Source organism: Stegodyphus dumicola, chromosome 6 (assembly GCF_044657685.1).
Source record: "Stegodyphus dumicola isolate Sdum_Otavi_A_Nest chromosome 6, ASM4465768v1".
Lineage (NCBI taxonomy): Eukaryota > Metazoa > Arthropoda > Arachnida > Araneae > Eresidae > Stegodyphus > Stegodyphus dumicola.
In genome coordinates this window covers 182,015,559-182,032,733 of record NC_140773.1, presented here as the reverse complement: position 1 = coordinate 182,032,733, position 17,175 = coordinate 182,015,559, and the positions used below count along the sequence as shown (strand labels likewise).

The following is a 17,175-nucleotide window of genomic DNA, read 5'->3' as shown; positions in this document are numbered from 1 at the left end:
CTAGGAAATTATGTGAACATTATATGTTAATTAAGTATTTTATGCGTTATATCCACACTTGCATCTGCTGATTATCTAACTAAATAAACAAGGATCTGTTACCACCAAAACGATTTAGGCTCATTTGGTGGGATCTCCGCCAATTTTCATGCTCGAAGAGAAAGTGCCAATGCTTCAGCTACAGAAGACAAGAGAAACAACATACAGCAAATGGGTACTTACGTGGCACGTTCAGCCGCACTCTCGGTCTGTACTCGTCTTGCCATGCGGCATTTACAGGCTGTGGCAGCAACGCCGTCAGAAGGAGGCATCCAACTACTGTTAGAACTGAAGTGAAGGGATAAGATATACTGAAGCAGGGCTGCCACCGTATTCCGTGCAGGGGCAAAGAAGTGCTGGGTAGCAACATGGCGTCGTCCGGGGCTGCAAGGCGGACGGGCGGGTCAGTGCAGAAAATTTCTCAAAGCTGAGAATATGTGTGTGTGTGAGACTAAGCAAGTGAGTTTGCGTGAATTTCCTGCTTCACTGGATTCACATTTGGGAGTCCGTGGGTATGTGAGTAGGGGAAGACTTCTGTCTCTTACTGCTGTTGAAGGATCTGCAGCATTTCCTCACATTCTTCCCGCATCACTGTAAAAGAAAACAGAAAAAAGTATTTACTAAATGAATTCGTAGAGAAACTTACGATTAACAAACAAAGAATACTTAATATAAATTACAATTCTGAAACACTGTAACAGTAAATAAGACACATGTCAATCCCCTTTAAATTTTGGGTGGGATTGTTACTTGCCTCTTTGAAGCATCCTGTACTGCCGCAGCATAATCTCCACCACCGAATTTGAAATCGGATGATATGATATACTTAAAATACAATACAAATCAATACTCTAAATATCGTTTAATTTATAGTTAACCTCTAAATCCACTACACAATAATGAGAGATATATAATGTATTAGATAATAATCTCTCTTACATAATCTGACTTTACCAGTAACCGAAAAATTACATATTTTAAGACACATATCTGATAAAAATTTCACAGACATCAATAAAAATAAAGCCATGAAGAGTGAAATTCATCTTCAAACTCCTTGCTTTATAATCGAGTAGAAGAGGAAATTACTTTGCGGAATAAATTTTAACATTTTTTAAATTTAGTGCTCTACAATTTAAAACATAATAATTGCAGCTGTCAGCTCAAAATTAAAATTATTACAATCAATAGAAAATATTACATGAGATTTCGAAATATTTTTGAAGTTTTCTGTTAAAGGAGATTAATAATGTCAATATTTTCAGCATGCGCAAAAGTGCAGTCGTTTATTCTGCCCAACCGATCATTTTGCATCAGGTAATGCTTTTCTAGCACAAATATAGAGTTGAATACTCTGAACTCCTGTACCTAGAACTTTGCACAGTCTGATTTACGTTACACCGTTATTCAGCAACGACACTGTGGTACATATATATATATATATACATTTCCGTCAGTGTAATTACAGCCTAAATAAGGATTAAAAATTTAATTCACTGTGTAAACAAACGACTTCTATGTACAGAATACTAAGTGAATTGTATAGGTACAAAAACTAGAGCAGTACCCCTACAGTACCACAGGTATAGCTGAACCTAGCTAACTGTTACGTTTTCCGTCCCAGGTTTGTAGCAGAACACCGCGCGGGGGTCGGTCCAAGATATCCCACCCATTTTCCGTGTATTTTGTGTGCCCCTTGCTGCACGGATGCTATATGCATACAAACATCTGGGCCTTCTGCGGAAATCGAATCCGGGCCCATCAATACGGCAGTTTATGTCAGTAAACCATATGCCGGTTGGGTGCCAAGAGAATTGTACAGAAATACAGATAATTTCACATTACTAAACAAAAACAATTATTTCAAAGTAACTTTGGTAACAATATTCTCTGATTAAACAAATAAGCAGCATTTGTATTCGTTAAATGGTAAAACTATTTTAATTTCTGCATATTAAAAATATTTTTTTTTCATGAATTATCCTTGAAGAGAAGTTTCGGTTTCCGATTTGGCTTGGGGGAACTCTTAATTAATTTTTATAATTAATTTCGGTTGATTGAAAAAACGCAAACATTTTTTATTTTTAGCATCTCTGCTTTACACTTCAGGGCTAACCGCAGCCTAGATATTTTCGCGAAGAGATTAAAAACATTAAACAGACGTTATTTATTATTTTTATATGAGCCTTCATTATCCGATAAACATGAGACGCTAGCCAGATATCCAACGACAGCTTAGGCAAAATCAACACATGGGGGAATATATACGAGTCATCAATGATTCTCGAATTTCGCATTTGAAACTTGCTGTAAAATGATCCAGAAATAGATAAGAACGGGAACTTTTTCTTCTAAATGATAAAAAAAGCAGTTATCAATGAGAGTTGAGCGAGCATCCAACGGTTTTTAATTTTCGGATTTCGCTATGATTTATTTTGGTGGTTCTTATGTAACATTTATCTACTATCTGAGTTTATGAAATAAGTCTCATATTCAAAGGGGGAAAAAAAGTTATAAATGGACAGCAACCGCTATTTATTACACCTCAATTAGTCCCTAAATCTCGTAATCTATCGCTTTCGGCACGTCGTAAATTGAAAGCGTCTTTCAGCTGAGAATTAATGAGTAGCGCAGATAGCGGGATTTGAGACTTAACTTCTGGCAAATCTCTGCAGAACAAGCATATTTTGAAAACGAGCCAGAGAAGAAACTACTTTTAAAGTTCAAAGGAAAGCAAAATTTCTGAAATATACTTATCAGAACACATGTTTCCGAAATGACATGTGCAACTTACATAAATCAAATAATCACTTATAGTGAGTACATTTTCAAGATAATGTTTTAATATGGACCCAACATTTTGAGGAAAAAATAAACAGAAGGAAATATTATTCACAAAATAAAAATGATTTCGCAGATCTTTTTGGGAAAGAGCTATTGAAGAAAAAAAAAAAAAAAAAAAAAAAAAAAACTTAGTAACAACTGCACACATATTTTTAAACAGTAAAGTAAATAAATAAAAATAATTTATCTTGTAATAAACTTGTCGAGCAAGCGCGAGGCAGTTAGTTCCTCATATGCGTTGCAGATAAAACACATAATCATATTTTTAAACTATTATTTCTTAAACTTTTAGCATCGAGATGCACACGCGAGTATTTGCGATCTATCTACCTAATTAGATAGAGTATTAAAATTTCACTCAAAAACTAAGAAATAGCTCCGGCGGATTTTCCCTGAATGCTAGATTTGCTAGATTTTCCCTGAATTCGATCCAGTAACAAGCAAAAACAAACATAAGGCTCTGTACATTTTTCGTTCTTCTTATTTGGTTACTTTGTTCATGAACTCTCCAGCAAAGAACCTCTCCATAGAGATTCTTTGGTCTCCAGAAGGTCTGCAGTGGAAAGTCACCTGTGTTGCACTGCACGGCTAAGGTGATCACTTTTGGCATTTTCGTCAATGAAAAATTAAGCCTTTCTCATACATTCATTACATTTCCTAAAGAATAAGCTCTTGATGCGCAAGTAGAGGCATTTCTTTTTGTAACAGTCAGAATTTTTCAGTCAATGTGTTTGTTCTGAAGTCAGAATTGACTTTTAGGGGTTTTTTTATCATTAAAATGAAATTTGTCTGCTGAAATTGTGGTTCACTTATGTAAAAGAAGGCTTTTATTTAGAGCTCCGATGCACCAGAGCCCTAAATCAATAACAATTTCGATCCAAATAAATTAAATAAATTTTAATTAAATAAATTACAACTGCGACTAAATTAGGATTTATGTCAAAAACTGAGAAGTACGCCCCGGTTAGGCTCTAGCACAATTTAAGCTCTCATTGTACTACACTCAGATCATTATATATGATTATTGAAGTATCATTGCATATTTCCACTTAATAGCGAAAGGAATATGAATCAAGGGTCATTAGATCATAAGGGATCGCAACTTCATTTTCAGTTTTTATTGTACTTGTACCATTTCTATTGCACTTGTTTTCTAAATAATTTCGCAAAGATTAAAAAATAAGCTGCATGATATCTTCATGACGGATAACAGATATGGATAGTTAGAGAAGAAGAAGAAATTTCCTCTCTATCGTACTCTGTACAACCGGAAAATTAATTTTTGCGTTGTTGGAATTAAGTTCGTGTTCTGTGATATCACTCGTACAACATTATAAGTATTTAAACTCTACATACACGCAACGAAAGAACCATGTATCACAGTTAGCGCCTGTTTTATGTCAGGCATCGCTTACTAATTGGGAATTTATTTCCAGAATGCGTAGCAAGGAAGTTTCGACAAGACTGCTGTCGCAACGCGCAGTCAAGGTCGTTCTTTTCTCAACAAATTACAGTTAACATTCGAGACGAAAATTGTTCCATCAGCACATCGCAGCATTTTCTGACCGTGTGAAATTCGGAGTCTATTGATGATTCTTTACGCGTCTGAAGTTCCAAAACATCCCGCGGAAACTGAAATGTTGCTTTCTGAACTATAGTTTGACTCCGAATGAAACTCTTTGATCAGCACTTTGTAGCAATTTCTGTACGATGACAATTTAAAAATTAGTATTGATAGCCGACTCCATTTAGCTATGGTTGAAATCTCATGGGAACTGGCAGTTTCTCTTCTCTTTGATCCATAGATCAGATTTTAAACATTCATCTTCCCTCCCCCCCCGGGCTGCTTGCCTAAAACTTTTAATTGCCACATACAAAACAGGTCGGAATATTTTAAAGTTTATAATTACATTGCAAATATGTTAGTCATTTACTCAAAGCGATAACTATAATAATATAACATTTTTATTAAAATTGATATTATTTTCGGTGAAGATGATGATATATTGATATACACACACAGTTCTCAGTTGATATTTATATAATAATATATGATGTTAATATGCTTACACTCACGTATTTATTATAACTGAATATTACTCAACGAAAACGCAGAATTTGCGGGAAAAGCGGAGAAATCTCGTGGAATATTATGAAAAACCGAATTTATATAAAATTAAATATAATTACGAATAATATATAACAAAAATTTTGTTCGTGAATTTGATAATTCAAAAACAAAATATACTGATTTCTATCTAAGATGATCAACCAATATCCAAATGATCCCCTACCCTTTTTTGTTAGGTTTAATCTGTTTGTTTTGTTACAGCAAAGCATATGATCTTGTCAAGGTGGTCGCCTTAGAAAGGGTGGTCGTCTAAGGCAGTGTTCAATACTGATCTTTGCTTGTGTTCTCAAAAATGCTACTCAGCTCTAGAAAAAATTGCTATGACACAATTCATGCTAAAATTATACTAAAGGTAATTGCACTAGAGATACGCAACATCGGGTTTTATGTCAAAAATCAGGAAACTAAATTGTTTCGATGTGTTTTAAATAATTTTTGTTTGAACTAAATGCATTAACACGAACGTTGACATAATTGGTAGAAGAAGACCAATTTCATTTTTAGCTCGGTAAATCATCCTGTAGAGTCATTAGGTTAATTGGAAGCAGAAAAGATGAAAAATATGCAACCACCTTCGCCGGGAATCGAACCACGGACCTCTGGAATACCGGCCCAGCGTGCTACCGTTACACCACGAAGGCACGCTAATGAAGTGGGAGAAATACCTTATAATCCTTCCTATATTTAAACAGCCTAATCCACAAATAAAAGTTTCCCCAAATTTTTTGAAGTACTTCCAATCATCTGAAATCAAACCACTAAAGCAAAATTTGCTAAATCAAAGCGTTTAATTCGAATACGATTGTAATCAACAATAAAAAGAGAACCGAACCATTACGAACAATTAGGGTTGGACAAAAGTAAGAAAGCATTTTGTAAAATACATGTTTGAAATGAAATGTTTATTCTTGCAAAAGTTGTTAGTGGCGCTCAAATGTTCGCTCACTAACGCCACCTGTACAGCATCCTCAATTCGTTGCAAGTGTCATTCGTTATTCAGGAAGTTCCACAAGCAGGGTATTTTGGGGCGAGCTGCAATTCAAAAGCCACTATTACAAGTCATCAAAATGCCTGTAAGAGGAGAAAGTGGTCCTAAAGTCATAAAACTTGGACTGTAGAGCAATGAAAGACTGTCATTTGGTGGGATGGGTCTTGCTTCACAGTTTCCGACCTCTGGGCGAATTTAAGTCCGTTGAACGCCGTCCCAAGCGTATGATAGCGATTATTTGCTGCTGAGAGTGAAACATGGCGGGGGTTCGGTCATGGTTAGGGCAGCCATAGCGTGGTATTCCATGGCACCCACCATTACTGTGCAAGGTCAAATTACTGCTAAGGATTATGTGGCCATTTTGGCTTATCAAGTTCATCCCATGGTACAAATTTTGTTCCCCAATGTTGATGCCGTATTCCAGGATGACAGAGCTCCACGATTAGTTTCGTCCAGGACTATTTTTCTGAGCATAAGTGTGATGGCCACGGCAGATGTGAACTTTCATATTTACCATGGCCAGAAATATCTGGTGAAGCCTCTTACAGGCACTCACCAGATATCAAAATTATTCAGTCTCTGTCGGCTATTCTGGAGAGAAATCTGCGTGAGCGCTATCCACCGCCATCATCATTAACAGATTCCTGTAAAACTTGCCAACGTTTTACAGGAAGAATGGTACAAGATTTCCTTGTAAAGCACACAAAGACCTCGATTTATCCAATCCGAGGAGAGTGCAAGGTGTTTTGAATGCTAACGGTTTTCCTACACCGTATTAGTTATAGCAGAAAGTTTTTATTTCCGTGTTTCCATATTTTTATCCAACCACTGTACCAGTAGGAACTTAGTTTCCTTTTTGAATAAACAGAATGTCAGCAGATACACTAATTTACGCCAATAAATTAAAAACTATTACGCGATGAAACTTCAGACAAACTTTTGCTAAAAAAATTTAGATATTCTGGCTCTTTCGACGGTACGCTACAATAATACAGATCAACTACCCACTACATATAAACACGTCATCATGTCAATTTGCAAATTTACATTATTCAAGGTTACAAAGTTGTCTAAAGTCCGACTGGTAAGCTCAAGAAGCCGTAAAACAATAAAGATGTCAACAACATGCAGGTAAATGCAACCATTAAACGTCTGCGCGTTGTTTTCGTAACACATGAACAAAACATAGCCAGAAGGAACCACTTTTGAGACAGATGCCGGCCAAAAATGACTCAAAAATCATCGCTGAAAGGAAACATTTTTCAAAAAATAAAGACATAAATGTCATTCTTGCATGCTTGTCGGTCTCCTTGTCTAAGAAGAATCAAATGATGCATGCAAAGGAATTCAAGTTAAAAAATTTTAAACTTTTCCTCCCCAAAGGAATGTAGTAAATATATTACATTTTACAGTAAAGGCAAATGAAAAGAAGTAATGCAGTCAAAACTCTCTTTAAAAAACTTAAAAAAAAAAAAATGATTTGCTAGACTCAATCCGATGCCGGATTCCCAATAGAAGTATTTAATTGCATTTGCGAAAAATATGTATTGCCCAGAGAATTTCGTATCAGAGATAACATTCAAAACTTTTTCAAAAATACGAAAAACAATTCTCCCTCTTTTAATCACATGAAGTTGGCATCCATGATCTGCCTATATTCGCACACAGTATAGATGTTGAAATATCCTTTTACTAAATTTAAAACGTATCAGCAGGACAAAAGTAGCATCAAAGGAAATCTACGAAGGTAATAATATCATGGAAATCTCGATCTCATGGAACGACGTTCGATCCAATTTATTGCTAGAAATCAAGATATAATGCAGGCATCAGTTTAAATAAATACGTATCTCACAGAAATTTTAATTTTTTGTATATAATTAAATGGTAACAATTAAAAATGACGGCATGGCTAGTTGACATATTTCTTAATTCTTGGCAAAAGAATTCTCGAAACGAAGACTCGCGCATCGTATTCCATAATTATCAGCTATAGAAGCGACGACACGTTCGCATTCTCGTTTCTTATAGTGGTAATCTATAGTGACTTCTATATTTCACACAAAGATGGATGATTACAATGCGGGATTAAGAATAATGAAGTGATATTAATTTATATAGTTTAATAAGAGAATTTTATTTAGGTACTTGTTATTTTTGGATAAAAACTTAACTTTTACTTTTGCCATAATATAATACGCATCATTATCGTTATGGGAAAGGGTGGCTTAGCTTTGGAGTGATGCATTTCAGAAAAACCAAGCTACTATTTTAGGAATATGTGTGTGTGTATGTGGTTATGGCAAAGCCTCGAGGGCTATCTGCCTAAGAGGAGGGATGGCTTCGTGGAGGACTTTCTAAGGGAAACTGGCTCGTATACACGTTACACATGGGGAAAACCACGAAAACGCCCATGCAGCCAGCCCGTTCGCGGGATTCGAACCTCGGACCGAACTACCAGTGTTCAGCGACTTTACCGCTCGGCCGCTGGTGGGCCCTATTTTAGGAATAAAGAGAAAAATAATGAAGTGAAAGGAGACTTACGGAACTATTAAAGATATAATTTTATTTTACATATTCCTTATCTAACACACACCCATAAAATTCTTAAACAGTTATAAAGTATTTTCTCCCTCCTTTCTGCATTCCTTCGTGGTGTAACGGTAGCACACTCGGCGCGTATTTAAGAGGTCTAGGTTCGCGTCCCGGCGAGGGCATTGCTCATTTTTCGTGCTTCCTACTTAAAAAAAAAAAAAAAAAAAAAAAAAAAAAAAAAAACCTAATAAATCTAAATCTACAGTGGCACCCGAACTGGGTGTGGTGGATGATGATTCTTCAATACCAGAATCTGGCGATTGGGTTTCCTAATCGCCAGCCGCCCTTTAAAAGGAGGAATATATTCCCCCCCTCCAGCACGCCATCGTGGTGTAACGGTTAGCACATTCTGGCGCGTATTCGAGAGGTTCAGATTGGAGTCCCGGCGAGAGCACTGCTTATTCTTCATATCTCCTACTTCAAAATAACCTAATGTCTCTACACAGTTATAAGCTAATTATCCGTATTACTGTTTTATATACAGAAGACATTTTTTGAAACTTTGTGCAAATTTTTGACATTATTTACATAAATGTTAACCCGCGGCCGTTTCTCCGCTTTCAACCATTTATTAATTCACCTGAGTTTATTTTCTGTAATGATGGAAAAAAGTGAAATCATGAAAAATTACTTTTATCTAGCTTTTATAAGCCAACTAATGATTTTTCCAAATATCTATGCTTATGTGCTAAACTGTTGTGTCTAATATTCTCATATATCGAAAACTTTTGGCAGCTTTTATGCTTGTTTCTTCGACCCAAACGCGAAACCTTCCTGTCACCACCTCAGTTTCCTTCGAAGGTCGACTAGAAGCAGTCCCGGCGTTCTGTCTAGGTCAATATCTAGACAGATTCGACTTCTAGGCAAAAATTAAGTCTTCACATTGACTATAGAATCATCGTTTATTCGGTGGTAGGTTCAGGCTGCAGGGTTTTAAGTCCTGTTCAGGCTCGGCAGAGACCATATGATACTTTCTTATCTGCCCCTTGGTTGTGGGGACGTTACACTACGAATGGAAGGATGTCCTTGGGGATTTTTCTCTCCATGGGGATCTTATTTCCTACTTTCATGGTCAACACTGAGGGACGTTCGATGTCGAACTATGTTCTAAGCTTACCTCGGTGGTAGCCGTTCACCACTGTCATTGTGCTGCATTTCACAGACTTTGGGAAACAAAAACTGTCCCCCTGGGGTGACCGAGGAGTTTATGCCTCCTTGGATGGCCTCTGGGGGGTTGGGGAGTTTAACTGTGTATGGCTTATCTTATAAGCTGGGTCTATGTGCATCTTCCTCCTAGTGTTCTATCACCACCTCAGTATTTAAAACGACATAATGAAATATTAAACTTGAAAACAATATAAGAAATTTATTGCAATCGCGTATCAGATTACACAACCATGAAGATTTCAAAACAATGACTACAAGGAAATCTTGTGAAATGTGCGCATTCACTTCTTCAAAAATTTTGATCGCAGATAATTTCCCCATTTCTAAAAGAGACGTACACTCTGAGAACATAATTAAGTATCGTACTGAACATCTCGAAAGTCATACTCTCTTTAGACTTTCACAGAAGATTAAAATCGTTACAAACCGATGGTGGTTGGTTGTCTTGAGAATATCTACATTATTTAATAGCACAATGTTTTTATGTCGTACTTTGAGTAATTAATTAAACGGATTGTATTTACGTACATATCATGTAATAATGTTTATATATGCATATATATCATGCAATAACGCACAATACAGTGCATTTTTAAATGTTAGATGTCGTACTATGAATAATTAATTAAACGGATTGTGTATTATATATATATATATATATATATATATATATATATATATATATAATTTATTTCCTAAACAGTATTGATTAATTGATTATATTATCTCCTAAGTTTAATTAAAGTAGAATTATTTTAAAAGTGTGAATCCATACTGGTAATTTGAAAGTAAAATGTTAATAATGTTTTAACGGGGACTGGAGTTAAATCATCATGAAGAATAAAATTTCAATTGTAAAAGGAAAAAATTAAAACATGTAATCATTGTCATTGATCGGAAATTAGTTGACTTTTCAAGGGGAACAAACCAACTCCCGTTCAATGAACAATAATTGATAAAAATACGTAAATACGAAAGTGTTTCGTCTTTATTCGAGTTATAAGTTAAAGCCAAACCGGCAATTCTAGTCAGGCCAAATATTTCCGCGAATAGAAGGATTTTAGTCAATTCAATTTGGGGTAAAAATCAATTACTGTAGAGAAATCCTATTTAACTCGAGTAACCGTCCCCGACACTTTCATGTTTATGCATTTGAGTACTATATTACTTGTAGAAATTAAACATTGGAAATTGTCATTATGAAATCGAATTCAAAGTAAAGTTGAAATAAACATAGAAGATTACAAAATAATTATAAATAATGCAAACTTTGTAAAAGCAAATCAAAGACAATATAAAAATAATATAGAAAATAATATAAATAAGATCAGTGAATGTACATGAAGATATAAAGGCCAGAAATGGTATTAAGCAACTTACATTCTTTCTAGTGGGGGAGTTGGCAAAGTGTTCTCTTCGTGTCTGACTCAGAAGTGTAGGGTGTCCGAAAATTCTTAGCGGCAGTAGGGGCTTTGAATAATATCAGTCGGTAAGACTTGGGTGAAGTAATTTATGGTAGTGGGTGGGACTTGGAATTCTTGATGTATTTTGTGGAGTTCTTATCTGAGAGAGACTGTCTGTTAAGATTTTTTTGAAAATACTAGTGAATGGAAATTAATTAATTTCTGGCTAATTGTCGTGTCGCAATGATTAAGTATTTAAGAAAGGAAAAAGGAATTTTCACTGTCCAAGAGCTGATAGACAGACTAAAGGCATGAAATAGGCCCATTTTTTTAGTAACAGTATAGTAACAGTATATGTCTGAAGACAATTAGCTTTTTACAATATATACAATTGAGTAATTACACTATATACAAATCTTCCAACTGACAGTCATCCAACTTATACCGCCTTCTCAGGTTTAGGAACAAATTATCATATCCCTATCAGTTAAATGATTTTGAGTGAGTATTTAACGCCTGCTCTTTTAAGGCAATGGTTGATAAACTGAATGGGAATTAGATTATTTTTGAGAATTTTGATAAGGATCAAAATTTCGCGTAGTAAATCTATTGTATCTGTGCATATAGTTTTAATTTGTAGTATTTGATTAATTATAGTATTGTTAATTACTTTTTTTGGATATGTTGGAGTTCCAATTTATTAATTTGTTAGTATTGAAATTGAAGTTTCTTGTTTTGTCAAAAAGTAAAATTTTTTTGTAGTTAATGATTTGAAGATCTAGAAAGTCTATGCTATTTTGTGAATTATTAGTTTTATTAAGTGTAAGACAATTCGGATAAATCTCGGAGTGTTCGATTTTACCAAAATTATTAATTGTAATAAGGTCATCAATATATCTGTAGGTGTGTTTGTAGTAATTTAACTCTTGTGGTTGTAGATTTTTTTGGAAGTTAAATTCTTTGACAAATAAAAAGATATTACAGATCGAGGTGCTGGAATGTAAGCCCATTGGCAATCCTCTGACTTGTTTAAAAAGTTGATTTTGAAACTTGATGTAGTTATGAAAAAGTGTGCATTTTAGGTAGGTTTTCCATTTGTCAAGAGTCATGATATTGAGTATATTAGGGAAAAGTTTATGTAGATCAAGTAGACTGGTATAGATTTCTTCTAGAGGAAGTGAGGTATATAAGTTTTCAAAATCATAGCAGTTAATGTTTTGGATGTTAATGGTTTGAATGGTATTAATGACAGGAGTGTTATTATGAATGATCCAGCAATAGTTATGATTAGTGTTACAATCATTGAAAATAAATTTACAGATTTTATTAAGTTGAATTGAAAAATAATAGTCTACATTTTTCTTGTAATTATTAGTTCCATTAGCTATAAATCTAAATTTTAATGGTGTTTTATGGAAATTGGGAATTGCATAAAGATTAGTAAATCTGTTGTAGTTTGCATTGAAAGTAATATTGAGTTTCTTATGAAAAGTTTTAATCCTGTTTATTATAGATGTTTCTGTAAGGTTGGCTAATTGATAAGTAGTTGCGTTGAGAAGTTCTTTATGAATAATTTCAGCGTAGAATTGTTTTCATATAATGCTAAAGTTATTAGTTGCTTTATCTATTTTTGTAATAGTAAAAAGCTGTTTTAATTTATTAATATCTGATGTAAGTTGCGACCAATTCAGTGTACTTTTAAATTTGAGGTGACTGATTTCGGTGGATATGCGTTGAAGAATTTTAGCTTTCCATTTTAAGAAGGTATCTATGGGTAAATTCAGTTGATAGCTTGCTTTAACTATAAATTCGTTGATGTTGTTTTCGAAAGTCTTGTAACAGTAATTTGTAGTCATGTTTCTGACTGGTCTAAATTTTGTACCATAACTCATTAGTGTTTTTAGTTGATGGTTTTGTATGATATTCAGGTTGCCAGTAATTATGTGCTGGTGATGAGAATATACGTAATTGCTGTAAATTGGTGTCTTACAATGTCATTCTGCAGTTTCATCTATTTCATGGTGGTTAGTGAGCAAATTGCTTAAGGTCCTTTGATATTTAAATGCAATCATTGGTATTGTGTCAACTGCAGGGAAGTAATCTTTACAATCTCTGATGATTCTTGAGAAATGAATATCGTCAAACTGCGGATGCAGAAAATTGACTTTAAAATAAATTTTGCGTTGAGTGAGACTATTAGAGAGTCTGAAAAGACTAAAATCAAGAATCATGTCTTTAATGATTTTAAGATCATACAACATTATATATATATACATATATTATGCGGAAATGTTTGAATTCGTTTTCGCTTTAATTCACCATATATTATCTTAATGCTACTCGGGGATAAAAAGGACGCAATTATCATCCCAGCAATTTTTAGCAGACATTAATACTTTCAAATTACAGAGACAATGAGTTTAGTTCTGAGAGTTCATCATATTCTTCTCATTTTAGATCTTTGCACACAAATTTAATATAATTCAGATTATAGGTCTGCTAAAATTATCCAGACAGTTTCTTCCATTGGTGAAGTGGATTTTCTTGAAGCTTTTTCCCATTCGCAAAAATTTATCTTGTTTAGATAATGAATTTAATACTTATCCTATCTTTTCTAATGTGTGATAAGGTGGCATAAAGGTTCTTTGTCTAAGATGAGTTTTCAGACTGCAATATTTTTCATATCAGTGGTGAAATCCTCTGCCTTTGTTAATAATTCCGGTTGCAGCCTAGATGGTCACTCCAGTGGACAAAGAGGTAAAAGAAGTCTTTTCATCAGGGTCAGATGGATATTATGTATGAGATGTGTTATGCATGAGTGAAAGAATCATTCCCCCCCCCCTCGGGAGTTTAGCGCAAGTAAACACAGGGAGATATATAAGGTGGTTTCCTGAGAAGAGGGGACAACTTTCTTGTTTGGAGATATCGGCATGTTGGCTGGCTAGAACGATCATTCCTCGTGTATAGAGCATTTTTCTTGTAACAAAATTCTGAAATTACGGGACTAAATATACCCAAGTCCCATATTATCAAGATATGCAACTGTTAAGGTTTTCATCTTATTAAAATTCACGTTATTGTTAAAACTTGAGTTAGACGTTCATTTCAACCCGGTGTCACAACCCAGGGTTTGCGTAGCGGTTTCGGCCACTACACAACAAATGCTTTCAAAATTCTACTAAAATAATTTAAAAATTTTCCTTACTATTTCAGTTGTCAGATGGCGCTACTTTCTGTTTCGCTTTACTCCTTTTGGATATAAATACAACCGTGATCGATAGAGTCTTGACTAAAATATACGCCGGTGCAGTGCTAATTTTATGTTTTACTTTAAGCGTGTTTTTATTCAGTCTTAAGTATCAATTTCACTAACAGGCTAATTTACAAAAACAGCGAAAAGTCATATGCACACTATAAGCAAGAAAGGAATTAATTTATGTACGTTTTTGAATGATGTACTCTTGTTTTTAAAACTATCTGAACTGCAGCGTACACATTCAGTGTTCAATTTTCCAAACTTAATTATTATTTATTTTGGCAATGCGAGCTATTTCAGCTGTGGGAAAAATTTACAGTTATTTTTTTAAAACATATTACAACTGAAACTTCCCAAGTTAAAAAAAGCCAGGAAAATAATACCTACTGAAGACTGCATTAGAAACAAAGTGCGGTGTACAGCGCGAAAATTTACACCAAACTCTCCTTTGCGTTTCTCGCTCCACTCCCCCCCCCCGAAAAAAAGGGGTGTGGTCAGGAAGAGGAGAACTGCCGTGCATTAAGCCCTCTTCCGGTCATACCAGGGCATAGGAATTTGAGAAGAGAACCATCAGAAAACAAAGCAGGCATCGTGAGAAAAATTCTTTCACATGAGAAGAAAAACTGTTAGTTGATGCCGTAGCGTTACAGTCTATATTTGTATTCTATATTTGAAGAATTTTTTGGCAAAAGATAAACCCCCTACAGTAAGAGCTCCGTATATAAAGTTTTCAGAGAAGTCTGACAGTAATATTATTGCTAGGGAGGGAACAGCAAAATTCGCCGCTAGGTAGAATATTCACGGAAATTTTCCCGGCCTGGGATTTACACTATGAATTTTGCAGTCGAAGATTTATATTAACATTTCGGGAGAGGTATGCATGTGATAAACGAATCAATAACAGATAACGTACTAAGAAATTAAATAATACATTGTTACGTGCGTAGGGGTGCTTAGTGGATTGAATGCACACAGAACTTATGACAGCTCGATAAAATTTATTTTCCCAAAAGAAACACTTTATTTCTGGAACTTTTTACAAAAGCTCGTACAGCTCTTCTTAGTATGGCAGAGCACTATCAGTGGTCACCACTTCAAACTACTAAGAAAGTTAAAACACAATACAATATAAAAAGCCTCAACTGCGTAAACTCGCACAGTGATCTGTCAGTACTCTGATCTGTCTCCAAACTAAGTTCTAAACTGAAATGAGAACTGATGCTCTCTCCGGTTTTATATAGATTTCCCCGACCGCCGAGAAATTTCCAATACTTTCGATTGCAGTTGCATATAAGGCCGCAAAAGTTACAGTTACCTCGCCAATTTAGCTGTATAGCCTCGATGTTAAGACGTGCCCCTGAAATCTTGTTTTTCCAGCAGAGTTTCGCTCCTAAAATTTGCATTTAGCTATCAGATTTTGAAAAGGATTTAACGCGGTTATTTTAGACTACATTTGACTACCAAAACTACATTTGACTGATGGGTATTTTTATACATCATACCAGGGGAGGCCAAACTTCAGTAGAGCCGTATGTTGGAATTCAAGAAATATCGATAACCGCAATTAGATTTTCTAAAAGCCACAAGTCCACATTTACATCATTTTAAAGGTAGTGAGTGAAACAAATTTCAAATGCAAAGAAATGGTTGATAATTTTTTAAATGAAATAAATTAATTACTTTCATTTGAATATTGAGTAGTTTTAGTTTACTATACTTCCTACATATATTTTATTTCTATAAGAACGATATATTGTACTTGCACTTGCCCGCGTTATGGTCACTCTTGTGTTTATACTGTGCATACACAGACTTTTTTTCATTTAGCAGAGCTTTTAAAATATAAAATTTAAAAAAAAAAAAAAAAAAAATCATTACAAATGTCAAATATGCATTTTGGAATAGGATTACTTTGCAGCAGAAATTCTGTTCGAAAGTAGCATAAAATCGACCAAAGGCAGGAAAATCTGATTGATATATTCAGGAAAATTTCCAAAAATGTTCAGAAATTCGAGATAATAATCACGATGCAATTACTGTCCTACTTATGGCTTGTTCATAATCATGGGCAAATATTTTTTCCATCTATAAGCATCACAACAATTCATCGAAATTTGCATAGAGTGATTTACAAAAAGTAGTTTTAATAAAAACGGTGACCGTTACCAGCTTAAAATTGACAGAGCAAATGAGACTAAATTGACGGGACGTAATTTTAATCAAGTCGCTTATTACTGAGAAGTTTCCATATCCTATGCATAATAAAATTTGAAATTTAAGTGTGGAAGTATGAAATGCTGACAATAACTGTGCAATAGATGTCGTTCCCTTGACAAATTATGAGGACTGTTTCAAAATGTTCAGTAACTGAAATTTCTAATTGAAAGAATTCAATTCAATCTTACTGGAGGAAGGGCGAGGGAAAATGCATTGACATTGATTGCTCTTCACTTAATCTATTTAACACGACAAACCTTTTTCTAAATCGATACTTTATTTCCAACTTATAATTCAAATATTTCATTCTTCAGCTTGAATACAGTCTCTGAACACGAACCTCAAATTTTAAAATTAAATATCTCCGTCAATTTGTCTCTTATGCGAGCCAAACGTTTTGCACTTTATTTTTTAAAATGAGTATAAACTCTTTCTAAAAAAACATTTACATGAACCAACAGGACTGCAAAAAATATTACACTTCGCAATCCTACGAAAACTACATTTTAAATTTTAAAATTCCATTCCCCCCAAA

General features: G+C 34.5%; 1 protein-coding gene across 7 annotated transcripts in view; it reads right to left on the bottom strand.

Moving 5' to 3' along the window:
* The window catches only part of LOC118201469 (semaphorin-1A-like), a 407,500-nt gene that overhangs the window by 285,588 nt on the left and 104,737 nt on the right, over positions 1–17,175 (bottom strand). For all 7 annotated transcript variants that reach the window (XM_085819221.1, XM_085819222.1, XM_085819220.1 and 4 more), the window contains exon 2: positions 223–630. In XM_085819221.1, coding sequence (XP_085675347.1) covers positions 223–409 — 187 coding nt within the window. In that variant the 5' untranslated portion in view covers positions 410–630. The remainder of the gene's footprint in view (positions 1–222; positions 631–17,175) is intronic.